General features: G+C 49.0%; 1 protein-coding gene across 2 annotated transcripts in view; it reads right to left on the bottom strand.

The window, feature by feature from the left end:
- Nucleotides 1-27,596, bottom strand: part of TIAM1 (TIAM Rac1 associated GEF 1) — a 106,767-nt gene that overhangs the window by 54,838 nt on the left and 24,333 nt on the right. The window contains exons 2-7 of one of the 2 annotated variants that reach the window (XM_032197828.1): nucleotides 23,645-24,624; nucleotides 10,314-10,761; nucleotides 8,597-8,769; nucleotides 4,420-4,644; nucleotides 2,786-2,971; nucleotides 231-377 (exon numbers count right to left, since the gene is read on the bottom strand). In XM_032197828.1, coding sequence (XP_032053719.1) covers nucleotides 231-377; nucleotides 2,786-2,971; nucleotides 4,420-4,644; nucleotides 8,597-8,769; nucleotides 10,314-10,761; nucleotides 23,645-24,624 — 2,159 coding nt within the window. Of the gene's footprint in view, nucleotides 1-230; nucleotides 378-2,785; nucleotides 2,972-4,419; nucleotides 4,645-8,596; nucleotides 8,770-10,313; nucleotides 10,762-23,644; nucleotides 24,625-27,596 lie in introns of those variants that run through there. The other variant, XM_032197820.1, reaches the window with a different exon arrangement.

Genomic DNA, 27,596 nt, shown 5'->3' with positions numbered 1-27,596 from the left:
AGGTATAAATCCAAAGCTCGTTTGAACAGGAGCTGCTGTATACTTATCTGTAATTACCGTCACTGATTTTTGAAGAGGATGTGGAATGTGACGACTCCACACCGTGGAAGATTAAGCAAGTTGAAGGTTGGTTGTGTGTGTGCTTGATGGAAGTGATTCTCTGCATGAACTATAATGCATGCTAACAAGTCAGCCTTGAAACTAACACCTCAAAACTTCTACGTGCTTACCTGATTGATGCTCGGCCTCCCTTGCTTTTTCTTCGAGGTAGTATCCAGCCCCCAGAGAGAAGAAAACCTGCTTCTCCTCTTACTGGCAGATCTGGACATGGCCTGCGTCCGTCTCCTCACTCCAGACTCCCCGGTGCGAGCCGCCACCTGTCAATGCCACATGGTTTGCAAATCAAAGGTTGCAGCATCCCACAGCACCATCCCTTACATAAGCTAACATTGGAATAGCCTTAAAAAAAGGCAAACGCTGTAGCAATAACGTAGCAACGCACAACGGGGACTAGCTTGATGCTGCCAGGCTACTTCCTTCTCCCTGCAACATAACTCTTTTCTTCCAACATCAAGAATTAAAAATTAAAAGGGAGAGCACCGCACGTTTCTTGGCATTTAATATGAGGTATTTCAAAGCAGCCTACTCAGCACAGAGCAAAGCCTCAGCACCAGTAAAAGTGTTTGTTTTTTTCTGTTTGTTTGTTTTTTAACTTTATTTTATAATGAGGTTTCAGAGCTGGACACACAAAACCTGAGATTTCAAAACTTATCTGCTGCTTCCAAAAAGCTTGGTCTTTCTCCTTGCCCTTTCCTGTGAAAGCACTCTGGGCATCCTGGAACTGACTCACTACTTTTACAAGGCCTGATAAAGGTCTGCAAATAGCTCAGGGTATTTAAAACCTGCATTTCCTCACCGATACCCAACTGTGGGAAGAGTGGGCAAAACACAGGAAGAAAAGGGAGCTGAAATGCCCCTTTGGATTAGAGCAGTGTTAACTGCCTGGGTACTTGAAAACTGGCCTGTGGCAGCCCCTTCAGAGGGGAAAGCCGTTTGCCTTCACTGACACCAAATATTTGGGGAGCTGTTTCCCAAATAAGGAAGCTCTGGTAGAAATGACTGCTACATTACTCAGAGGTGAAGCGTTTAGGCCAAAGTTGAAGCAGATTTCCCATCCAGAGGTGGGATCAGGACAGTGAGCTCCTCTCTTGTGAAAAAGGGAGTGTTAAGAGCGATGGCAGGTATGAACGGAGCAAAAGGCGAAGCTAGACAGACAGACAGACAGGCAGACCCACCCTGCAGACTTGGCCCTGCGCTTCCTGGAACGCCTTTGTACTCGATTCCCACACCCGAAACTACCGAAATGCGACTGTCATTTGGCAGCCCCAGCTGGAACAGCCAAACCTCTGAGTGATGCCCCAAGCTAAGGAGCTGAAGAACTGGTTGTTTGGGTGCAGAAGACACAAAAAAAAACGTGTAAAGTTGGGAATAACAGAAGGCTAGCCCAGGTATCCAGGGAACTGTCACCGGATGAGTAATGGTGAGCCTTGCTCAGGAACGTTTAGAAATCAAGGAAAAGGAGAACTCAAACACAACTGCGAGCTTCCCCATTTCCCCATTTCTCCTCATGAGAGGTTTCTTAGCTGTACCAGGGACGTTGTGCAGAGGCACCAGGAAGACTGAGCACATCCTTGGCTAATGCACTGAAGAGTATCTTCAGGCGAGCTGGGGATGCCGTGCTATCAGCATGCAGCATCCAGCTGGAGCCTGAGACTTCGCTGCACCAAATCCGCGCTATCGAGGGCAAAAGGGGACACGAGAGCTTGCTGCAAGTAAAGAAAGCACGTGTCTTTTCCAACACGACACATTCAAAACGTTTTTTCTCGCTTGGCTCTCAAGAGACACCAGCATGAAGAGGCAGACTGTTTTTCAGGCTAACACTCAGTGCTTTGCTAGATGCAAAAAAACAAGCACAAATGTAAATTACAGCCCGCCACTTAAAAAAAAATACATAAATCCACTAGCAATTATCAAGATGATGACGCTAATCTTTTCATATATAAAAGAATAAAACGCCCCTGACTGAATTACAGCTCTGGATTCAATTGAAGGGTACAGCTGACATCTACAAGACAACAGTGGAGCTCAGCTATTTCTGTGAAGCTCCAGGAGCCCAAGCCGAAACTACAGGAACATAATTTAAATTCATTAAAAACTCACCACTGCGCAATACATTTCCCCGTATTTCTCAAAGCTGGGTTGTTACATGATTTAAACAACCATTTTCAACATTATTTGCCATACCATAAATAACGGAGAAGAACATTTCCCCTCCCTTGTGGAGCATCAGGTGCTGATCACTGGAGACAGGATATTAGACTAATTGGTCAGTAGCTTCATCCATATGGTAGAAAGCAAGCCATGCCCGAGACAGGCTAAGCCAAGGCATGCTGAGAGCCTCAGAAAGACTCCCATTGACCTCACAGGGTTTTTGGATCAAGCCCATGAATGTGAACATTAGAGATGAGCTCACTCTTGTGACAGGAGGAGCTGTTTCTAGAAAGCATGTTTATATTGCAGAGGTGAAATCAAAATCATCCATTTAGGAGAAACACAGTTCTTCCACTTTCATAAGGCCATGGCTTGCAAGTACCTGCCTGTTAGTTCCTACCCAGGGCTCACCCCACAGGCACAGACTGCTGTTTGTCAACTCCATCTTTGTACCGGGCACGTGAAACCACCTGCAGGTTGGCAAAGATGACCCCTGGCCTCTGCTCAGACTTACCAGGGCGTGGAACGAAGAGACTGAAAAGATTCCAAGACGGCCCATTGCAACTTTAGTCGGACGGCTGGCAAAAGCAAGCAGTCTTTTAGGGTTTGGGAGCTCCCCTCCTTGGAGACTAGCCAAGTAACAGCGGTACCGAAATAGATCCATCTGGAACTGCTCGAGATTCTGTTCCCAAACGAAAATCTGCATACAGCAAAGATTGAGTGAGATGCAGAAATGGAGAGAAGGAAGAACACAGTTGTAAATATCTTGAAAAAAGTCTACTGTTCCCAGCAATATATCTTTTTTTTTACCAGTGGTGATCTCATTTTCAAATTAAAGAAACTTTGATTCACCTTCTTTCTCACTCTCCCCTACCCTCCCAATCCCCAGAAGGATAAAAATATTTTTTTAAAAGTTTTCATTAGATGTTAAACAATTTTTTTATGTTCAAGGCAAAAATCTTCTCCTAGGACAACTGCCCCTTTGATACAAAGCTAATTAATAGGATTAAAATTCCATATTTAATTTTCTTCGTATTCCACGATTCTCTTCTGAGCAGTCCTAAGGGTCCTTTCATGCATCAACGGCAGCTGAGAAACAAAAAGACCCAGAAACACCCAATTCCACCAACAGAGCACCCCAAACCAGCAGCTGCAGCAGCAGCACTGCTGTAAGCATCAACGGAGCTGGCTATACTTGAAAAAGTGCAGTACACTGGGAATAATTAATCTTATCAGTGGAAGAGCACTGTAATCAGTCTGTGTGAGGACTTATTTAAATAATTCAAATTGCTGATCGGAAACAGTTTCAAAGTGTTTAGAAAAACTCCGTTATGTAAAACGAGAGACCGCTTTGCCCTCTCGCTGTGACTGACAGCTTTTGAGAGGAGCCCTGTGAGCGGTGGCAAGCATCTCCCCCCTCTCTCACGGGCGTCTAGGCCATACAAAATCTCTTCAGCTTAGCACGTCAGGGCCCTGGCCGCTCCCTATAGTTTGCATTACAGGCACATTTGGCAGCCGTGGTAAAAGAGCTACAAACTAATGAAGCAGGCACCATATGTTAGTTTCCTAAAATAAGGTGCCGCTGCAACAGTGGGAGAGACATCTGCTCTAGGCTCTCTGCTTCTCAAACACAACTACGCTGTCCACTTGAAGTCAGAGAGACCGGTCCCAAGGGGCAGCGAGCGCTGCAGCCACGAGGCCAGCGCAGACCCTGACAAGGAGCAGAAAGCAGGGATGGCTTCTTCATCCCATCTGCCCCTGGAAGAGCCAGCCTCTTCCACGCTGAAGATAATGCCAACTGCAGCACTTGCTGGTCTATGACCAGTTGTTCCCAACAACATTCTGACGTGTGGTAGCCTCTTTACTCCCCAAAGCCCTCACTCAACCTCTGCACAGCTGGCCAAATCCCTGGTTTTGTTGTTTGTTTCCTCTGCTGTACCTTAGCACACGTTGTTTGGAGAAACGGTGTGGCTAGGGCAGCTGACACCACCATCCTGCCCACACACGTCCTGTCTGCTCAGGGGAGCTCTGCCAGCACACACGTGGGGCAGAGAGTGAGCAGACAGATGTGCTGCTAATCTGAAGAAGGCCCTAAACATTTGCTGGCCCTAAACATTTGGGGCATTTCCCATAAGCAAGCAAGATTACTTGATCCAGTATGGTCTTCTTCTTCTTGGAGTCCGTCACTGAGGACAGCTGCATTTCACCCATTTTCTTCATCTTCTCATCCATATCGATCTTCTGCTCCAGCTTCTTTATCTCCGTTTTCAGGAGCTTGACGGTGTCCTCTTTGTGATGCTGCCTTGCCACTGCAGTTGCACAGGCGGAATGGATCGCGGTGATCCAGTTCTCGAGCTCCGTCTGGCTAGAGGTCTGAAGAGAAGGGAAGAGGGGAAAAGAAGTCAAGATCCTCTTTGCAACTGATTGGAGATTAACAAACGCAATTCCGAGGAGTTCCCTTTCCCTTTGATCTTAAGAATGAAAGCCTTAAATCCACTTACGAGAGAAGTAATAAAAGACCTTCATTCTTGAACAGGCCGTGTTTAGCCTAGCACCAGGCACTCAGCACTCAGAATTACACCTAGATCTGCATCTTGCAGCTGTACAGTGTTTTCCAGCAAGTTCTTAGGAATTACTTTCCTTGTTCAATGCAGTGTTGCCAGAACTTGTAGCTCATCATTTAATTACATCTTCTAAACTCTCAGTTCCTTAAAGCAGAAAATGCTGCAGTCTATGTGCTCTTCACAGTACGGAGAGCTTATCTGGCATGCAATGGTTAATAATAAATTAATGGCATAAAACCTGACCGTGATATCTGTTACTGACTTTATTATGATGCAGACAGAGAAGCTTTCCCCTTCTGAAGATCCCAAAGCTCTCTGAAGATGACCCTATTATTATTAAAGTCGAGTTCGTCATAATTTTTATGGCTCTGGCACTGTCCCTTCCCAAGCATGTGCATGATAGTTTGGGAAAGGGGAGCTCTTAGGCTGGGGCATGGGACACCATTAAGTTTTTCTGGAAGAGCGATATTCTGATTAGAGGCTTTTGACACAGAAAGAAAAATACTTCAAAGCATTCCTTTTCCAGACTTTCAAAATAAAGCATAAATCTTCTCAGCCTTCTTGCTAAACCTCAGTCCTTTTTACAGTGCATTGTAAAACAAAATTTACAGCCAACTCAGGGTTGCAGCAGACTTGCTCTGAGAGTCAGCTTTTCGCAGTAATCATACCAGTACTTGGCTCATGGCTGCAGAAGTAGCAAGGTGCCAAACCACCTTGTTCTAATTAAACTTTCTGATGATACCTGCTCTATAAATAGGCAGCACAGTATGACTCCTCCAGTTGCTAGCATAGATGAAGAAGGTCATCCTCACAGCTCTCCTTGCAGTCACAATTAACGGCAAAGGCTGTGCCTTCCTGAAGCCAAGGAGAGACTCCCACGGAAGCACAGCTCTGGAAATCACTTATGTCCAGACCAGAAATCGGGATGATGTTCCCCAGACTTCTGTGGGACAAAGTAGGTGAAGCACACCTGTCCGAGAAGGACAGTGCCTTCCTTCACTCAGATTAGGAGTCCTAAGCAGAAGACAGGGTCTATACCAGAAAGTCTGCTCTTCTACTCCTGTTTTTCTTGTCTTCTGTTGGCACCATACAAAGAATGTTGCTTAAATTGGGCAGGCTTCCTGCCCAGGTAGTACTACTAACAGGACTCATTTATAGATGGAGGCTTACAAGGTCTTACTGCCAATGCTGAAGACATACTGAGCCCTCCTTGCCGAGGAGTTTCAGCTGAAATTAGAGAAATATTTGCAGAATGGATTATACTTTGCCTACAGTCAGACGGTGAAACTTAGCCCCTCCTAGAGGAGAGGGTGCTACTGGAGTTGTAATGAGATGGTATGTTTTGTTAGCTCCTGGCACAATCATAACAGCAAGAGGTCATATTTTTATTTTATTTTCAAATATTATCTGTATGTTAGATTAGTTTTCATCTGGGCTTCCTTGGGGGAGGGAAAAAGAAGGATCTGGAAAGGATTTTAGGAGCTGAAGACCCTTCTGGCAGATGAGTAAGCAAGGGGAATCACTGCTTCTCAACGGAACAGACCACATCAACAAGCTGCAAACATCTGATACACAAGTATGTGGTGTCACAAGTTGCTCGAGCTCCTGGAAAATACATGTGACATCTGCAAGTAATGGATTTGTGTAGGCATGATGAGAACTGACTGAGCAAGGAATAATAGTGTAGGAGGTATGTGATGTCTCTAGGTGCAATGCAGTGGGAAGGCTTGTTACAAGATGTCCAATATCTGTACGCATCATAAAGTAACCCTATTTTTCTCCCGAACTATACAGTCTGCACAGAACTGAAAGAGTCTTGTTCAAGTCTGGGGTGCCTCTTCAACACAACCACTACTACAGCCCTGTGGGGATGTACGGGTATGACATTAGTAGTTAATAACACTGCTGAACAGCCACACATGCTTTGGCTGCTCCGTGCACAGCGGAGCAAGCCCTACAGCACCGTCGCTCACACTTTATTTCCACCACTATGGCTGATCTCCCCAAATTCATCCCTTCTTTCTCTTCTGCTTCTGCTTCATTAGAGTTGCATGGGTTTCACGACAGAGCAGACTCATCAAGAAAAAAATTCCACAAGGCAATCTATATTATTGCTTTTCATTTGAAAAGGTTCGTTTTTGCTCTTTCCCACAAAACTATGTAAAAATCTACCCATGACATAATGACACGGGGACTTTAATGAATAAGAAGGCTGTCTGTTGCCACAAAAGAAAGGTACTGAATGTGACATTTTCACTATTTTGCATCTACCGGCATTACTTTTATGACAATTACGGTTTTTCCTTGGAAAACAGCAAGGAAAAAAATTTACAACTTGTATTAGTAGACCAGGAGGAGGTGGTGTTTGATGGCATTTCCAATACATACTGAGAGCATAAACACCATGCTTACTTCCTAGGTGAAGCTCTCCAGATGGCAAAAAACATTTACCCTCTCCAAGAAAGGCAGGAAGTAAAAAGGGACAATGAAGGATTCTACTCTTGGGTAAGGAAGAATCAGACTGAGGCAGCAGAGAAGCAAGTCCACAAAATGAAAAAACAATTAAAAAAAAAATCAGTGTGCAATCAGATAGTCATTCTCTTTGATACATAAGCTAGCATCACCTCCTGAGTCAGCAAGGATTTTTATTTTACACTAGTTCAAGAATCTAGCCTCTTGTTTAAGACAGCTGAGAGGATCTGTTGAGTAATTTTAAAGATTTGGTCTGGGATGCAGTGGGGTGATGTCGGGAGGGTGTATCCTACAACAGAGAAATTCTACTTAAAGAAGGCAAGAAATTTTACATTCACAGTCACTGGAAATGGAAATGAATAAATAAGGGATCCCTCCAGTTAATAACATTAAATCCAAAGATGAGGAAATGGCATCATCTCAACACAGGCTGGCAATTACAAATAAGAGCATTACAACTTGACTAGTGACAACTTGCAATAAGAAAGTGGAATGCCCCCCCTAAAAATCGCTCAAGAAAATCTAGTTACCAAAAAGAAAAATTGTTCTTAGTGAAATACATCAGTTAATGCTTGGTCTTTGATACTGAGTTCTGCATACTTACTCTACGAAAGTCAGACATTTCTATTTTCTGATTTAAAAACAAAACCAACCCAACATTCCCATTCAGTGTGCTGTCAAACATCAGCACAACGCTGCCTGATGTCTGCATGAAGAAGGAACAACTGGATCCTGCACAGCCACCAGGAATGAGAAACACATCTGGAGTTTCAAACACCCCCTCACGCTCAAAAAGCCTCTTGGTCATGTAAACCCCCTGAGCCTCTCTCCAAGGTCCCACCTTCAACATATGTCTCTTTCAAGACACAGAAATGTGATGGCAGTTAAGGCACTGTTCTGTTTCCTAGATGGTAACTGGCCTGGACTGTGTGTGGTCTATAACCACGCTGCCAAACAATGCAGAATTCCCTAATTTTTACATGGATGTATGATTTTTTCTCAATTCTTACTTTGCACCGACCATCTATACAAACAGGGTCCTGTCAGGCTATAAAAACAGCAGATCTGACAGTGATTCATTCACATGTGGTGTTGGGTCTCTTGTCCGGCCTTTACAGAATCTATTGTGTCCTTCCTCTTGCACTGCCAGAGGAAAATCCCAGACCTACTGGAGTCAGCAGGATTTTTCCACTGATTTGAGTCAGAGCTGAGATGTCCTCCCTGGTCTGTGGGATGAAGGAGAGAGAGAAAAAGAAAACAACGATGTAAAACGCTCGACCTGAACCAACCTGGAAAAGGAAAGCATCCCCAAGGGAATTGCTGAGACAGAAAACAAAGTCCTTCTTGGGGTGTTCAGGTACCGCTTGCACGATGCTGTTTTCCACCCAGACAGCGTGCTTTGGGATGCTGTTGTGGTCAATGCCAGATCTGCCGTCGGTCTCATAAAAAAACAACGTGCATCCTAGAAGAGACAAACAGATATTAGTAAGCAGCACATTGAAATGCAACAGTCACCCTGCATCTATTCAGTGCTAAAACTTGGGACTGTAAACCATCCGTCAAACTGTCGCGGGGCTGAGCGAGGATTTGTCAGGGCCTGTTCGGGCTGTCAGCCCCGCAGCAGAGCGCACCGGCAGCGGCCCAGCTGGCCCCTCACACCGCCAGCCTCGTGGTGGATCCACCTGAACCCCAGAGGAGCCATTTTGTTTGCCCCACGACTGCTAAAACAGTGGCAGACGTGAGCAAGGAAGGTCACGGGCAGTCATATACAGCCCTGGATGAGAAATGTAGTTAAAAATCCCTCTAAGGGGGTTGTCCACCTCCTTGCTGTCCCGTGAGGAGACCGAAAGGGAGATGCAGGCTGCGAGCTGGCCCTGCTGAGCAGCCAGGCCCCCGGCAAGCCTCAGCGCCCTGCCTCAGCCTCCTGCAGCTGCTGCTTACTGCAGTCCCTCGAAGGCAAAACTCGGGCTGCTTAATTACTGTATGCAGATGAATAACTGGAAGAAAAATGGACTGGAATGAGCTGTGCTCACTGCAAGACTGACGTACACACACACACACAAAAAAAATAATCCTTATTGTAACATTTCAGCTCTGACTCACTGCGATACGGCCAAAAACAAAAACGCATTTTAGTCAAGGACAGCAAAGAACCTGCTGGTTTTACAAAACAATCTTTACAATTCCCTGGGAAAAAAAAAATAAATAAAAATGAAAAGGTAGAGCAAATCTGCAACTATAGGGTCTCCTCTCCCTGCAGCCTCCCAGCCTAATCCACAATTGTTTAAAGCTGAAACTGGCACATTGTTTCTCTGCCACTGGAAACAGCCCTCTTGGTGCTAAGTGATGCCCTGTTACCCAGCCTCTCACAAAACTATTTGCAGCCAAACAATAGCAGCTGGTGACTTCAAAGCTGCCTTTAAATACTAACATCATTAAGGCACAGCAATCCAAGGAGCAAACACTCAACTGGAGTCAAAGCACTTTAAAACAACATCGCCCCTCTGCTCATCCTTCCCCTTTCTCCTCCCAGATGTCCCTTTGTGTGCCTGCCCCTCACAGCAAGACCTTCCTGCCATGGGGCCGGCTCCCAGGAGAGCAGGGCTTCCCCTGCCTTCCAACCTCAGCTCCTCTTTTGTCTCCCCAATTTCTCCAACCACTGCACGAAGAGCTGGCCCATACCATGATCTCTGGGTTTAAACTAGCACCACAAATGCTCTGCGTGAAGGACAGGACTTCAACCAGGCTTTGTGGCCTGGGAAGCCGAGGAGGCGTCTTTGATACACGCGTGCCATAATGCAAGCATGTCAACAGCTACATAATAAAACACTCCTCTGAAAAAAACAGGACTGTTTCCTCATGCTTGCTACTAATTACACTGAAGCTGACGATGGCTTTTTTTAGGAGTTAGGCTACTGATTTCTTCCACCGCTGCAATACCCATCCCACAGGATACAATGTGGACACCCGTCTGAGTACACACGTGCTCGTTCATGTGCTCCGTACCTTTCAGGGAAACCCAGTAGTGCTTCCACTTCCTGCGCGTGGCCGACTCCACTTTCTTGTTCTTCTTGTGCACCAGGAAGTTTTTCACCGCCAGGGCGCCGGCTTTCCGCACCGTGCCCTGAGCAGCCGTCAGGAGGATGTCGGACTGCCCCGGGGAGCTGAGGGTGCCGCTGCTCTGCTCGTCGCTGAGGGCCGAGCCGGCCTCCTCCAGGTTCTCGCTGTTGGTGGTGCTCATCTCCAGCTCCCGTCGGAAGTTCTCGTACACCCCCTGGCGAAGCCCGTCGCCCGTCGAGCTGCTCCCGCTGTCGCTGCCGATGAAGGCCCGGCTGGCCGTGGGCGAGTAGCTGGAGTTGGTGGCATTGGAGCGCCTGGACAGGAGGTCGGTATCGGTGGCTGCCCCCTCGATGCCGCTGTCGGTGAACTCGCTCCCCTCGCCTGCGTTCACGTCCTGCGTGCAAGAGAGACACGGCATGAGGCGAAGAGCCACGTGCCTTGTGGAGGCACAAACAGAACCCGAAATTCGCAGGTCACAACACACTTCGCCACACTGGAGGTGCCTCACAGCTTTCTCCTCACAACCAACACCTGGAAGAGAAGTTACGGTGGGCAGACCTTCGAGCACAGCCTAAGGAAGACCAAACACAGCGGCGCGATGGCAGGGAGCACCTCTTGGGCCTCGGCGTTTCGGAGCACACCACGCGGCGCCACTTGTTCACATCAGGCTAAGGCAGCAGCGCTAAAGGTTTACCAAAAGCAGGACAGATGGCAGCAGAAACTGGCGGCGTCGAGCAAAGCAGCAGTCAGCCCACGCGTTTTGAAGAGAAAACATTGACATTGGACGGTCACACCTACAGCTGAAGATACATTTTAGACATCCTAAGGCTGTCATTTCCAAATTATATAACTACAAAGGTACCTTTTTTTTTTTTTCTCTCCTAATAAGTTAACGCATCTGCAAGTATTTCTGTTTCATTTCTACATCCCAAATCCTGACGATGAGCAATGACCCTGTTGTGACAGACCCTGCAAAAATGCCGCACCAGAAGGCAGCTCCTGGTCCCCCAGAGCTTGCAGTTGGAAGGCAGAAGGGACACAAACAGGATTGTCTTGAGCAACAAAGGAAGCGACACAACTGAATTTGGGTTTCGAAAGGCTGTGCACAGGTGGCTTAGCTTGCCCCATGCAACACGGCTATTGCCCAAAAGGGGACTTTAAGGGACCTTGTGGCGGTTCAGCAGCCAAGGGACAAGCAGCCCAGGCTGAGAGCAGTGGCCTAACTATTACCACCTCAGCACCCAATTTGTGGCAGCTTTTGAAGGAGGACGAATAAAGGCCAAGACCTGTACATGGAGACAAATATCCCATGGTTGATATTCGGGAGAAGAGGGACCCAGGGAAGAAAATGCAACGAAGTGGGAAACAGCCAAAACAGGAATTTCGGCCTCTACCACTCCTACAAAAGAGGCTAGTGCTCGATGTACAAGTTAAAAACAAAACAAAATGAAAAAAAAAATAGGGAGACTCTGCAAAGAGGTGGCAGATTGAGTTATTTAACTCGAGAGAAAACAAACTTATAGGTGTTGACTTGAGCAGAAGTCTTCGATGGATCCAAGAGCAGCTCTGCAGAAACCAAGAAATCCTCCACCAAACTCCGAAATCTTTCTCCCGTGGAGCAGGAGCTGGATGAGGAAACTCCAGGGGGAGGGGAGGGGTGTTTCTGAATTTGACTAACTTACACGGCATTAATTTGTAACGGATGGGCTAGTTCTTTATAAACACCACCTCTCCAGGGAGACCTGGAATCCAGCTGGAAGAATAACCACTTCCTTCCCCACTCAGTGAGCACAGTTATCCCAGTCACCCTGGTTATTTAATGCAACACATGGTGATAGACAAGCTGTTCTGGACAGGCCAACGTTCCTCCCCTCCCACGGCAAGTGAATGAGTTGAGCAGTGCTTCCCGTAAGCGCAGTCAGCTGCCCGTACAGAGCAGTTTCCACAAACATTTTGTCCTGCTGTTCCAATACACTTGTTTTTTGGAAGCCAATTACCTTCCCATTCCTTGCAGCGCTGCAAACGAGGGCTATCTGGAGAGGGAAACGGGTGCTGCTCAGAAACCAGAGCTTACAAAACACTGCCGCGAGTGGATTTGTGCACCCCATCGCAAAAAGCCGGGTGGTGCAACTTCCGATGGCAGCACCCCGTGTGAGAGCCCGGAGCTGAGGAGCCAGGGCTGGCACAGGTGCTCCACACCCATACACCTCCAGCAATGCCCCCTCTGCCAGCACAGCCATATCGGTGTAACAACAGAGAGATCCAGATGCCCCCTGCTTACCGGGATGGTTAGTCAGATAACGCGACTGCCTTTTGCATTTGGTTTCTGGAGCCTTGTTCCTCTGGTATTTTTTGAAAGGGAAAACATGCGTCACTCATATAGCATAAACAAGCCTGCATGCTGCAGGGAACGGCACGTAACTGTGGCAACAAACATTATTTGAGGGTTTTGAGATTTTTATTTTAGGTAAATGACTTAATAAATATACAATCTGTCTCGGAATTATTGTATCCATGTGGTATAAAAAGTACAGAGCTGATTCCAAAATTTCATCCAATGTTAACTTTTAGGAAGCGTACCTCATGCTTTAACTAGCATTACTTGCTTTAAAGCCGTAACAAGGCACTAAAACAGACCAACACCACCAACGAAGAGGAGATGGGACTTGTAATACTGCTCACCAATGCATGTGCAAAACTTTGTTGATGCTCTTTAGCAGATACCGTTAATTTTTTCAATAACAGAGGTGTGCCCAGAGGTGTTTAAGCAGAGATCTGCAATGCAGGCTCTCAGGGTTCCTGGAGCCCAGCATGACACAGCCTTCTTGTGTAACCTTGATGAGACACGGCGTCAGTCGCCTCAGTTTCCCTGTCCGTACATGGAAACTACTGGCAGTAAGTGATGCAAGGGCATAACAGCCTGTTATTTGTACAAAAAACGTGAGGATGGAAAACTCAGAGTGAATGTTAGATATGCTCATAAGCTTAAATTTTAGCACATATTGCAAAAATCTTTATGATTGTTACCACAATGAAAGCAATATGTTGGATGTGTCGAAAGATATTTTCAGCCTAATGCTGCAGTCCTGCCCCAAATCTTCCTGTGCTTGCTGCGCTCCCCTTTCCTCTCTGCAATACCCTGTTATCAAAGATGTGTAGCCATCTGATTCAAGCCCTTCGGTGGGAGGAGGGTCTGGCTCCACAGAGGTCAGCAGAATGGTTCAAAACGTACAGGCTGCTAATATTGTTCGTGCTCATGAATGATGAAACGCAGCATTCACGGAGATTAGCACTTTAGGAAGCCTGCTGTATGAGATGATTGGTCTGCGGGTTAGTAGGGTTAAAAGCATTCATTACACAGGTCTTTGACTTCTGGGTTCCTGCTGTAATGTCAGCCAGTTCTCATCGGAGGCTATGAAAAGCTCTCAAGGAGCGGTTTGCATCTGCTGTGGCCGTCTCGCAGCGCTGTGATCTGCACACTGAAGGGCATTCAGTTAGGAGTTCAGCACAGAGTGCAGAGGTTCAGTGTTGTGCTGCTGCAGAAATGTGCTGAGGCTGACCGGGTAACACCCCCCAGACTGGCAACGAACCACAGCGGGTTTGACCAGCCCCTCACTGGGGGCACAGGATTATTCCCCCGAACTTTCCAGCGAGGATGCCAGCAGCACGGTGCCCTGCCCATGAGACTGACGTGGATGCAGACCCCAAGGTTTGGGGTTCAGCCGTCTGGACCTCCCGGCATGGCCACCGGGCTGCTGCCCAGATGCAAAGCGAGCGCTGTGTCACCTCCACGAGACCTATGTGAAAATTACTCACGCTTCCTGCTCAGCCTCCCAAAGAGCCTGTGGGCGATGTCCACATGTCCTCCAAGGAAGACTTAGCACTGCGCCAGGTCCATGATGGGATGTGCCACAGAGGCTTGTAACGAAAGAGGCATTTCACTCCTCGACAGGAGTGCCCAGGTCAAGCTCCTGGAGGCTGACAGTTAGCTAAGGCACGGCTCAGCCTTCATCGCTCACCTCCCTGGCTCCTGCCCAGGCTCTCCGCTGTGCTCCGGCAGGATGCAGACCGGCGTGCGCCAGGCACAGCACAGGAGCTGGGAGACAGCTGGAGATGGCACAACACACATTTCTCAAGCCTGGAGATTCGGACATTACACACAGAATATAACAAATCACCAGCAATTTACCCTGGACTTCTAACTTCTATCATCAAGGGGCTCCGTTTCATTTCACTAAGTAAAAAAAAATTATATTATTCAACTCCATGTGAGATTCGGGACATTGGATCCGACATTTTGCACCTCAGCAGAGTCCTTGTGTTTCGTATTTTCAGCCTGGCAAACAGCTGTTTCCACACAGAGGAATACTTTTGCCCAGAGAGACTATCACAGGAACCAAACACAAGGGTGGAACTAAAATCTGTGCTGCCCCGCGTAGCCTTCCCACTGCTGTTTACCTAGCTTTGGGCCGGGGAGGGCAAGAGGGCACAGCAAGGGGGAGGTGGAAATCATTAAATTGGTCACACAGAGTAGAAAACATGCAGCAGAGAAAAGAAAGTGTATTTCCTCCGAGACGGAGGGATCTGGGAAGTCGTGGGAACGGCAGCTCCTGGGCTTCTGCGAACAGAACAGGTCTCAGTCCGCGAGGACGGCAAACTGAATACACAGGGGCTTTGTCCTGCTGGCAGGAGGCTGCTCCACGGGAAGCGGGCAGAAAGTAGCATTAAGGCTGCAGGAGGGAACTAACCAGGATCTAGTGACCGTGCTGCCCTGTGCAGGTGCCTCAGCGGGGAGGCAGTGAGCAGTGGCACAGCGTCCACTGGGATCCCGCAACCCCACAGCAGGTGAAGAGATGGAGCAGGGGTACCATTTCTCACAGACATGCTATCACACTGCATGTAATGGCCCAAACCTAGAAAAAGAGGTGCAGCAGACAGCAACCGAGGGAAAGAGGAGGAAAAGGTGGGTGCCCTACGCCAGGAGATGCCACACTGAATCACGAACCAGAGACAGGCTGAATGCTGTCGTTGTCACTAGCACGGCAGCGAGGTCCAGCAACAAGGCCAAAATAGCCCCGGCAGCATTCGAGCCAAATGAGGTGGAATTATCACAGCCCCATCAAACGCAGAGAGCAATTTAACTGATAAATCAGTTGGGTAAAATAACAGTGAAAATATTAGCAGTGCTTATATGTTTTTTTCTCGCACAGAGGGGCAGGTTCCAAGCATCTTTGTCCCCTCTTTGAGGACATTTGGTTGTGGCCTCAGCTGGGAAGAGAGCCCTGGGTGGGATAAGCCTTGCCCAGCTCTGGCTGATGACTGGACTCGTTCAGAGGGTGCTTCCAGTAGGAAGGCACTTAGTGAGCTTCCAACCAACAGCACTGTGACACAGACCATTAATATGGCTTTGTGAATCACTTTCTCCTGCTTAACTGGCAGCAGATTCACGGACACTTCAGGCACATTGGACTGATTTAGTGGGAAGACTCTTACAACATTAATATAAAGAGTTCCTGATGTGGATAATAATTCCTCCTAACTTACCCATTAGATTGAAAGTCCTGGGTAGTACAAGGCGACTGATTTTCTTGGAGAGGGCTCCCTCCAAGAGGACACAAACTGTCTGTTCCCCGTCCTGTTGAGCAACAGAGCACCGAGGTGCTGACATGCAGCAGCACCCTGGCATTGCACACAACCTGTCTGGCTGCTAGTTATGCAAGCACCACCGAGTGCACTGAAAATAGAAGGGGTAAGCAGCCTGCTGGTTTGCATGCTTTTATGTGCCTGCTGTCTCTTTAAAGCTCCTGTAGAGACGAAGATTGTCCTGATACTGCTTCTCCTTTCTTTTCAGTGCTATCTCTACCATCATTTGTTGGTTAAGGTGTTCAGTTAAGGTACAATTTGTTGCAAATCAAAATGAATTTCTTTTCCCAGACTTACTTGAACACCTGGTAATAAATACACTAGCAGGCTTATCTGTCTCGAAAAGAGTCAAAACATTACATGAAGCAGAGAGAAATCATAAATTTAATTGAAAGCTGAGAGGGAGAAATGGTTTGAAAGCTGCCATGGAGAAACACAGAAGTGACTCCAAGGCTTGCTCTGTCTGGAGGAACACCGCTCTGCAGGCTGCTACAAACTCACGGTACCGTGTCCACTAATTCCCTGTACATCTGATGGATTGTGATAACTGCTAATGCAGTAATGAACAAAAGAGAAAGTCTTTCTTGGAAAGACAGACATGGCACCCAGCAGACACTCAAATACAGGAAGGGGGTGTGCATCCAATCCATCAAGCATCTGTCAACCCCATTTCCTCTGCAGGCAGCTCTGCCTGATATATGGCCATCACCTCAGCATTACACATGGCTCCTTGTCTCCATGTTAAGCTATTGCATTAGCTTGGTGCCTCCGACACGGGGGTTGGGAACATTTTTGGTTCACTGACCTCCTAGGCTGACATGGCACAACTTCACCGCTCTCTCTGAGGTACTCTGCAGGGCTCTTCACCGACTCAGGACAACGCCGTGGCATCACCCTGCAACCTGTCCATCACTGGAGGGGGAGTTTGACATCTCTAAAAGCTAAAGTGCTGGGGACAGGGAACGGGGAGGATGTTTTCATTTTGCTTTTGAATAACATGAGAGAAATCCAAGCCTGTGAGATAATGCGCAGTTAAGGGACGGCCGCCCCCTTAGCAGGAAACGGCACGAAGCACTGCCACGGGACCTGAGCAAAACAGCTTTTGCCTGGCTTTAGCACTGCCTGTTATAAAGCAGTTAATACCATGAATGAGAATCCAGCCATAACACAGCAAAGCCTCTTGCAGTGTGGTCCCTGCACGCAAAACCTTGCAGCGCAGCTCCTGACACCTGCGCGGGTTCGGGGTGGAAGCCCGCTTTCCATCACCCCACAGTGGGAGGAAGCCTCACGGCTTTTGAGCATCACGGTGCTTAATCCCTCTGTTCCCAAATGCTGTGCTGAGGACCCCCCAAAACTTACCTTGCTTTCATCCCAGTGGACCACCCAGATGAAGAAAGTTTCTGGAGGAACTGCGCTAACCGTAAACTAATGCAAGCAGCCTAAAAGTGCTCGAGTGAAATAAATGGCCACATGCCTAGCCAAAATCCTCGAAGTAAAATACGGGGTTAGGTTACTTTGTGTTCACTCGGTGCCAAGGAGAGGCAATTCTTCCTGCGAAATGCAGCAGAGGGGGGAGAAGTGGGAAGGAGGGAGAGCTGCTAGAACAGCAACTCGAAATCAAAGCCTGTCATCCAGGAGGTGTTCACCTGAACAGCCACGTAGCTGAGGGGAGCAGGGAAATGCCTGCCGCCTGGGATGGCGACCAGTCCCAGGATCACACGCTGGAGCACTCTGAAAAGAGAGGTTTCAGTGGAGCACTTCACTGGAAAGGATCGCTGCTGCAAATTGCATCCATCTAAGTAAGCACAGCCCAGCAAGCAGGCAGCTGGGGCAACCTGTCTGTGATTTTCGAGTGGAAAGTACTCGAAACTAAAAACATGCAGCACATACAGTTTTGCAGAGAGTACAATTACAGCCAGGGCTACAAGCACTTCAAATGTTTAAATGACAAATTCCCACTGTTTAAAAAAAAAAAAGACGACTGAATGGAGCTGGATCAGATATCAGGACTGCTAATTTGCTTTCCACTGGCTCCAGACCAAGAGCCGAGAAAGAAAAACAAATTAAGATCTTCGAAAGAGTATCAAAATATTTGCCAACAGAGACCGTAGCACTCCTTTTCACATGCTCCTTTCCTTGACAGTACCGGGGCAGGGTTGCGTGCTCCGAGGGAGTGCCTGTTGCTGGCTTTAAAATCTCCTGAGCAGGCAATACCTGCTCGAACGTCACCCAGCTGGGAACGGCAGGGCAGCCCTGAAGCCTTCTGTTCACGCTTTCCAGCTCAAGCTGGAGGCGTTTCCAGTTAGCCAGGCTGCAAAGGGCCCATGTGGTGGAGCCAAATGGCTCTGGTTGTTTGGAGGCACTGAGAACTCCAGCACGGGCTGCTGCGTGCCCCACACACGGGGTTGCTGCCTGTTTGCCAGGGGGCTCAGCACAGTTACTGGCTGACCAGTGCTCTCCGGTGGGATTCAGCCCCTAAATCACCTGAGCCTGACCGTCTGACTCCAGGACCTCTGGCTTTTGGGGATTTGGAGGGGAGTTCAGGCTGTATCTGAGACCTCACCGCCACAACCTCAGGCTGGAAAGAACCACGGGACTGCGCAAACAGCGGCTGGAAATAGCAGGACGCAGGCTGCAACAGAGAAACAGCAACATCTTACTTTTAGGCACCTATTAAACGGCGTGCTGTTAATTATAATTTACTGATACATGACTTTGCCGCAGTCGGACTGGCTGCCTTTGGCTCCATCTGGAGCCAAATGACTACGATTAAATTATTTGGGTCAATCTGATTAAGAATCATATTTACATTGAAAATGGCTGTCTTCTCCCAACTCCAGACTGAAACGGACGGAATTGCTTTCATTGGAGCAGAGCTGCTGGAGATACTCTGTTTGGGAAAGCCACGACCAAGGGGGGCTGTAACAGGAGGCCGTAAGGTCACTGGTGTTATGTAGAGAGCGAACAGGATGCGGGGGGAGCCAAAAGCAGAAAATGATTTCAGAAGAAGAGAAGTCATGGGGGACAGGTCAATCTGACAGCCTTGGATGCGGTCCTCACTCAGGAAGCCTCCAATTGCTAATTTTCTGGGATCAGGAAGAATGCCCTCAAGGAAAGTTCACTCTGCACTCTCCCGGTTTCTTTCTTTCCTATTCCGAGCACTTGGTGTTGGGGAGCAAGATACAGGGCTGGACAGAGCGTGACCCAGTGGGGTCCTTTTACATTTCGAGGCTACACCCTCCGTGCCACAAAACCATTTGTGAAGACACAACTTACACCGAAAAGTATCAGCTCTCTGGAGTTTGGCCATCCTGCAGAACACAATGAAATGCTATAACCTGTCATAAAACTCCCTGAGATGGTAAAAAAAAAAAAAAAAAAATCAACTGGAAAGATACCCTGAATTATTTTTAGATTGGTTTCTGTCTACATCCTGATCTAATTCCCACACAAGCCTTGTTTTCATCCCCTGCATATTCTGCAAAACTTTTTATACATTTTTTTTTTTAAGGCATGATAGCCCAAGTTCCTCCAGGTTACCTCCAGAGGCCTAAAAATAGTAACAAAAATGAAAATCTTTAAAAGGGAGGGGATTTAGTGCACCAAGGAGATAATCGGGCTGGCACTGAAAAGCTCGCGGTTTCCAAGTCAGAAGGGAAGTTTGCTCCCTCTCCCCCTGTCCAGCTCACAACAAAGGCTGGCCCGAAGACATTGTGAAGAACATTTGCTTTCCCTGCAGAGCTGAAGAACGTCTTTCTGGTCCTTCTCAGGAGTTACGTGAAAAACCTGGACTGCACCATGGTACTGCTAACGCTGCAGCTGAGCTCTGCACAGGAGACGCCAAGCTGGGCTCTAAAGCTCGGTGAGGACCACGGCCAGCCTTCTTGGGCATAAAGCAGTCCAGCAAGCAGAAATGCTTTGGCCACCAGGTCTGTTTGGATTTTAGTGCACACAAAAGACACAACGTGCTCGTAAAACACCACCACTCCCCCCAGGAAAGACCTGTAGCTTCAGACCTACTAAGGTCTACTCCCAACGGGTCAACTGCAAAGCAAACACCAGTGCTGAAAGCCCAAGGAGGTCTCAGGCTTTGGTGGCAACTGCCACCAGGAGATGCCTTCACCAGGCTGTACTCCTAGCAGAGTCTGAAATGTTGAAGGAAGCTCATGCCCTGTGCAAGGCTGGATACCCCCGTCCAATGGTCAAGAGGAAAGAGCAGCCAGAAATTGTCCACAGAGGGGAACGTGGAATAAGGAGGTGGCACGATGGGCTTGGAAGTGGCACAAAACCTTATCTCAAGGCTTCCCTTCCCCTAGATTCCCCCAACAAGACTTTAATTGGGGCTCTTAACAGGAGGGGAGCACGAAGTTACGTTTCTCTCGGAACACCCTCCAGAAGGAGGAGGGCGTCTCCAGCAGGCAGATGTTCAGCAGGACACAGCAGAGCCACGTCACAAAAAATCTGGATCCCGACGAGCAGACTGTAGGATCCCGGGGATCTCACAGCCCACAGCCAGAACAAGCTGTATCCAACAGGACTTTGCCTCCCTTCAAGCAAAAACGGGTGAAAATGTCAGCCAATTAAGCTCTTTCCACCTACATCCCATCGGCTCCAAAAGCCGAGCAGGATCCCAGCAGAGCTCTCCGGGAAGCCTCGCTTTGGCAGATCCGAACCCTGAATGTTAAAATGTTACGAAAAGCAGAACTGCGTGGGTGCCCCAGAGCCACCCGGTGAATATTAATTGCTCGCGCACGCTGCATCTAATCGCCTCTCCAGCATTAAAAGGCTTTCCTTCTCAATTAGTGGAAAGTGACTCCCACAGCTCAATTTAAGGTTTAAATTTGGAAGGAAGAAATTGTCTTTTTTCTTTTTCTTCCTTTAATGTAAACCATGTACTTGTAAAGAACCGATGGATAAGGCATTATACCAAAATCCATACGGCTCTGATCACAGCACCTCCTTTCTGTGATGCAGTCGCGGGGTTGCCTTCCAGCAGCACTGGCCAGCAAAGCTGAGAAGCTACTGGTACCTGTCACACAACATTTAGCTGTCACAGAAAATACGGTGATGTACATACAGCTGAACGGGCAGGTGACATCGGATGGATCCAGGAATCAAACATCGCTGTGGTATCAGACTCACCCTGTGCTCGGCGTCTTCTGCTCTCGTTGGCACCTCCCAAAATGTACCTACAAGCGGCCACCACAACCTGCTAGCACTCCTAGCACCAGGGCAGGTTAGACTGAAAAGTCATGCAATTATCCCACTTTCCAAAAACTGGGAAAAAAAAAAAAAAAAAAAAACAACCCACTGGCAATTACAAACCTGAATTCTTGTGAGGTTGGGCAACAGTGCCCAGGCCATAAACCTGGCTAGGAGGCTCAATTAAGTGACTCTGAAGAAGGGAGTGACCGCTGCACTTTGAAATACCACAGGAGCAATGACAGGTCACTGGCCTGGAGGCCAAGACAGAGAGCTGACTGTCCACACCACAGCGCATTTGGCCCCGGGGTCACCTTTGTGCAGTGTCCTTCTGGCCCTAAAAACATACCTAGTATTTTGTGGGGTGGAGGGAGGCAGGTCAAAATGCTGGAAATAACAGGAAGGTTTTGCCTCAGTCCACTAAATTGTTTTTAAAGCACAAAATGGTTTACAGCAGGGAGGGCTGGGGAAATGCTGGAAGGGGGCATCAAAAGTGTGAAGCCCATTGAGGAAGCGTTGGAAGCCCGGGCAGGGCAGAGAGAAACCCAATTCCCCACGCTGTGCCCAAATACCCGCTGGCACAGCCAGGCCATCAGAGCTGTGCCTCAGCTTCCCACCTGCAGGCCAGGGGAGCCGTCGCCCTCTCAACACCAGCGGTGTCACGAAAAGCTGAGTGGATGTTTTCCGAGTGGGGACCTGGCACAAGGACAGGTTGCTGGTTGCCCTCCTCTCACCCTACCCAAAGCCACCACAATCAGGTTCACCGAGGAACTCGTCCTTTGATTTTGCGTGCAAATCTGCACTTCCTTTTCCCTCTGTTTATCAAGCCCTTAATGACAGTCATTTCCCTGCGCTCGCTAAAGGTAGGTTTGGGCTAGCACGACTTCACTGCTGACAAGCATCTTATACTTACTCTGCGCTGCTAGGATTAAAGACTTGGAAGGAATTTTCACCTTTCCAAAGCTTTAATTTTGTTGATTTTATTTGTGGTAATGACCACTGCCGAGACTCCTCACAGCCACCGTCTCCGGGCTGAGGAGCTGCACCTAGAGAAACCAGCCTGCAGTGATTTCCCTGGGCACAGCCGAGGCCTCACAAAACAGCATGCAAATCCCAGACTTTCACTGAGCGCCTCAGAGGAAGCTTCTTAATGGCAGGAAAGCCACCAAGAAGGAAAATAAATGTTTCACTACACAAAGCGACACTACTCTCTTTTTCCTCAAACACACTTGAAAGAAGGCTGGAGGCAGCAGTTGCACCCAGCAATCTTCATGAAAGCTGTGACGTGACGTTCAGGGCTTCCAAACAACGTCTTCCTTTTGTTGTTGTTCTCCTCCTGCTTTTTATCCTGCGCTGCCTTGATGGAGCACCAAAGGGCCCCTGCACTCACGCTGGAAAAAACACCTCCAAAAAAAATAAAAGAGCTGATTTGGAAGTACAAAGCTGCTGTCGTGGGACGCTGCAGCATCTGTTTTGGCATGTCATTTTTATATTTAGCAGCAGCCAAACACTCAAAAAGAGCGCAGTATTCCCGCAAAGCGGCTGCTCCATGTGACTTGTCCAGGTGGACGGGGGTCGCAGCCTTTTTTCCCAACCCCTCTGGGAGCAGTCTGCCCCTTGGGGTGAGCAGAACTGCTGTGTGCAGCAGCAGGCAGCGCTGTGAGACTCGACCAGGCTGAACACAGCCAAGGAAAGCAGGGCAAAACATGAGACAGCCCCCACGGCAGCCGCCAGAGTAAAGGTCACAGGGATGCTCTCCCTGCCTAGGAGAAGCAGCATCTTCTCCACACACACCCCCTCATTTTTCAGTCTACAGCGGGTGAGCACAGCAGCTTGCAGGACTGGCAGCCTCCTCCAAGGGGAGAGCAATGTTTCTGGGTGATGCTTTGCACAGCTGAGAAGGCCGGGTAATGAGAAGAGTGAAATTTCAGCTCAGTGAGTGCTTATGGTGGAAGGGGGGGGGAGACATTCACAGGTTTCTCCCTTGCTTCCAGCCCTGAGAGCTGAGGAGTGCGTGCGTGCGTGCATGCATGAAGGAGGGGAGACAGGGTAGGGAGGGCACAGAGAGGAGAAACGACGTGTGTGAGCTCCACGAGCAGTGTGATCTGAAAAAAAAGCTACTCTGAAAAAAAAAAAAGGCACCGTCAGCGCTGTAAAACACAGAGGAAAATCTTTAGTGGCAAATGCAGATTTAGCTTCTCCTAAGTCTGCACAGAGTGCAAAAGGCCCCAGTGCAGAGCTGCAGAGAAGGAAGGGAGCGCTGGCGTGATCGAGCCACCTCCTGAAACCAGCTCAGCTCCTGCCTGGACACAGTCCCCTCTGTCTGTTGCCCCTTCCTGGAAAGGGGGTGTTGGATGAAAGCAGAGCCTGGAAAAGGAACAGCCTAGCAAACACCGCACGCTTCCACTTCACGGAGAACAGAGGAGCCTTACCTGAGTAGTTTTCGCCCTCCTGCCCTGCATGCTGTTGCTGTGGCTGAGCTGCGGGTTGGTGGCCCCTTCGGACAGGCAGTGGGACTTCCTGCAGGGCAGCGTGTTGTAGTTGCTGTAGGAGGGCGCATCTTCGGCGGCGCCCGACGCTGCCTTATGGCCACCAACACCCGGGATGTCGGACACCAAATTCCGGCAGTAGCCTCCGAAGGCGTTGCGGGGGCCTCCGTTGACGGCGGCGCTGGGGGTTTTGGGGGAGTACAGCTCGCTCATGGAGTTGGCACGCTGGCAGGCCACCAGCTGCTGGGGGCCGCCGCCGGCCTCCGTCCCCCGGGCCGCCTCGGCGTCCTTCTCCTCGGCCAGGCCCAGGATCTCCTCGTTGCTGGTCAGGTGCTCCTGGCTGAGGTCCGAGAGCGAGAACTCCAGGCTGTCCTCGCGCCAGATGTCGGCCGATTTGGAGCGCTTCTTCTTGAAGCTGGCCGTCTCCATGAAGCCCGTCCCGTTGGGCGCGTAGCGGTGCGGCCTGCCGTCGCCCTCGGCCAGGAAGGGCGGCTCGTCCCCGTAGAGCCGGCTCTCCTCCGAGCCGGGCATGCTGTGGACGGAGGCGGCGGTGAGGACGGTGCTGCTGTCCACGCTGGGCGTCACGGAGGAGTCGGTGTGGTAGGAGACGGGCCGCAGGCCCATGTCCACGCGGTCCACCCAGATGGGGCTGCCGAAGTCCTCGAGGGCGGCCTCCTGGGCGAAGGGCTCCAGGCCGTTCTCCGCCAGTGACTGGGGGATGCTGGGGGTGCTGCTGGAGCGGGTGCTCACTTCCGAGTTCCTGTGGATGATTTTCCCAGAGGACGCGTGCCGGGTCCGCCGAGAGGCTTTGTTGGAGAGGCGGAGCGAGCGCGAGGTGTGCTTGCGGCCCAGGCTGGCGTGCTTGTCTCCGTAGAAGGCGTGCTCTACGCTCTGGCTTTCCGCGTTTCCCATGGCTTCACAGTCTGCAAGGGAAGAGAAAGAGTGGGGCCGTTACAGTAGGCAAGGCCTGCTTCAACACTGCTAGCTAATTCAACAGAAGTCATTCAGGGGGCTAGCAACCATAGCAGCAAACTTAGAGATACAAATCGGACAAATCAGTACTTAGCGAAAAGGCAGACCATCGCTACGCTGGGGTGAACAAGGACTGTACTAAAGGGAAAGACTAAACCTTGAAGATTGGTGTGAACTCGAGCTGGTTTATCAGAAAGTACGCTTCCAAACCCAGCTTGGCACACGCTCACTTGGTTATTGATATCAGCTAACCCTCCGCAATTCTAGCCAGCGCTACAAATTCAAAAAATCACCGTGCAGATAAACAACTGTGGTCATCTGTAGGTAACGAGATGCCAAAACGTAGATGGCTCTATGCCTTTATCTGAGATTTTGCTTTTTTATTTTGCTAGCAACCACAAGCTGAAGCACCAAATAGCAAAGTACAAACTCAACTATTCGGTAGCAAGGTAATAACAGGTTTGATTTCTGGAACAAAAAACAGTGCAACGTTAATCAGGTACAGAGAGCCCCACACAAGAAAGCTGTATTATGAAAAATACATTAGCATGAGTGACTCAGACTATACAAAAATAACCTTTCCTTCCTACTCACTCCGAAGCAGATAGCTCGATCTAAGCGCTTTGATCTTGTGGAGAGAAAACAGAGCTGGAACATGGGGATTGGGTTTCTGTCCCCATCCCCGTAACCAGCCTCCTGCAGTATTAAGCTGTGCGTGTCCCCCTGCGAAACGGGTTTCCCACCTAGCAGCTGGCAGTCAGGATCTGGATTCAACCTTGGAAAACTCTTTGAGATCTGTGATCTCACTCAACAAATGTCAGAAATATTTTTTTGAGTAGTATTGACTCCTTCTGGACGAAGAGCAAGGAGAAGAGTAAGAAAGGTAAATGTTAAAGTACGTGGCTGTTCAAAATTAAACAGGAGAGATCCTGAATTACACACAAGCCAATTACATCTAGATAAACAGTCCATTAATCTTTAAGAGAAAATCTAGGAGAAAGCTCCCTCATTTTGAAATATTTCTATTAGTCTTGGTCAAAAAGAGAACGCCTTCCTGGCAGGAATCTGGAGTCTTCAGTTTCTTGGGGCAGCTTCTTCTCCGTTCACAGGATGCGCCAGTGGGTATTGAGCCAGATGCTCAGAGGATGAGCGTGGTGCTGTATCCTGCCTCGCTACCTCAATATACAGGATCACTACTGCACAGAACTGAATGAGCCCTACAGAAGTTACACAGAAAGCGATGAATCGACCGCGGTACACGTAGGCACAGCAGTTGTGCCGTAGGCTGCTCTGGACGCATATGGTGGAAGTGAACTTGTGCAGCAACATTTCTGAAAGCAGGCAGAGGACAGCAGCACTCAGCTCTGCTGCCCAGCTAAGTGGGTCGCGTCTGAGGCCAGAAAGCTGCTCAACGCTAGAGCAACAGGCACCTCCAGCAGTATCTGGACACTGCTGTATCTAAAGTAAACACACTCACGTGCCAAGTAAACTATACCCTGTGTCTACTGAAATTAATGGCTGAACTCCCATTGACTGTCCTGAGACGTGGTTATCGAGAATTGTTTAGAAAAATAAATGTGCTGAACAGAGAGCAGGTTTTAATCTAAAAAAAAATGACAGCATTATAAATCCCTGGGTAGGGTTTATTATTCCTTAGAAGCTCCAGTTCTTTGATATGGACTGGACAGAAAAACAAACGTCAGCTAGCTTTTACTTCTAAAACACTTTCAAGCACAGAAACTGCATTTTGTCTTCCACACAGATGTCTGATGCCAGACCTCAACACTCCCCCTCTTGCAAAATAAACCCTCTTGGGGTAATGCTTTTAGCTGCTTTGATTCCAAAATTCTTGCTAACCGTACTGTGGTTTGACAGGCTTTCCACCGGCTGCAAAGCACATCAGAGCATGCAGTCATTTCCCCCCGTCTCCAGCCATGCAACCAGCACTTCAGTATCTATTTAAGGAGAAACAGCACTTTTAAAAGCTCTCTCGAAACCATGAAAGATTAAAGAGTGGCTCTTTACCTCCAGAGACAGAGCTGCAGAAGGGCAGGAGCAGCCCTAGCGCACCGCACGGCCCGGCACACTCGCTGATGGAGACTCGGGGCTACAGAAGGCAGCGCTGTGCCGCCACCTCGACCTAGCATCCGTGCAGAAGGGGCAAAACTTAACCAAAAGGCTCCTTGTGCAGGAAAGGAAGAGCAGCTCGGGCTGTGTCCCCAGGGAGAAAAGACTTTCCCGGAAGGAGGGAAGCCTTTCCTCCTGCAGAGGGCTGCAGGAATGTTTTCTGAGCGATTTCGCAGGATGAGAAGTATCTGCTAGGTACTGGCGAGAAGTGCCAGACTTCAAAGGAAATAGCCGTCCCTTTTTAATGCGGTGTCTTGGCCCTTCAGGTGGGGATGCCTTTGCAAATCCTGCAGACCACTGGCTACCCATCCGGGCGATTAGCCCACAGCACCCAGGGAGGACAGTGTCAGAGGCCTTCCTGCCATCCCACCGCCGTGCCCAGCAATACACAACACGCTGCAGGTGTGCACATATCCACAAGTGCCAATGGGTCGGGCCGAGGGCGCCTGAGACAAACAGATCCCTGTGGGAGGGACCCCCTCCTGCCTTCTTGCCCCCATTCCTGCCACATTTCCCCCTGTGCATTTGCACCAGTCATCCCAATCCCATTCAGGCCTTTATCATGAAGCCGAGTTCACAAAAAGAGCAGAAAATAAACCAAGAAGATTAAAAAAAGGCTCTTTTTCAGTTTATTTTGCTGGGATTGAGTGGAACTCAGGCGTGCCAGCAGCAGCACAAGTAAGCCTGCCTTGGGACACGGTGAGGATGGAGCAGCGTGGCTGGAGGGTGACATGGGGGACAGGGAAGAGAGGACAGAGAGAGGCAGGGAGCAGCATTTCCCTGTTCCTGACAGCAG

The sequence above is a fragment of the Aythya fuligula genome, chromosome 1 (assembly GCF_009819795.1).
Source record: "Aythya fuligula isolate bAytFul2 chromosome 1, bAytFul2.pri, whole genome shotgun sequence".
Lineage (NCBI taxonomy): Eukaryota > Metazoa > Chordata > Aves > Anseriformes > Anatidae > Aythya > Aythya fuligula.
This window is presented reverse-complemented; position numbering and strand designations above follow the sequence as displayed.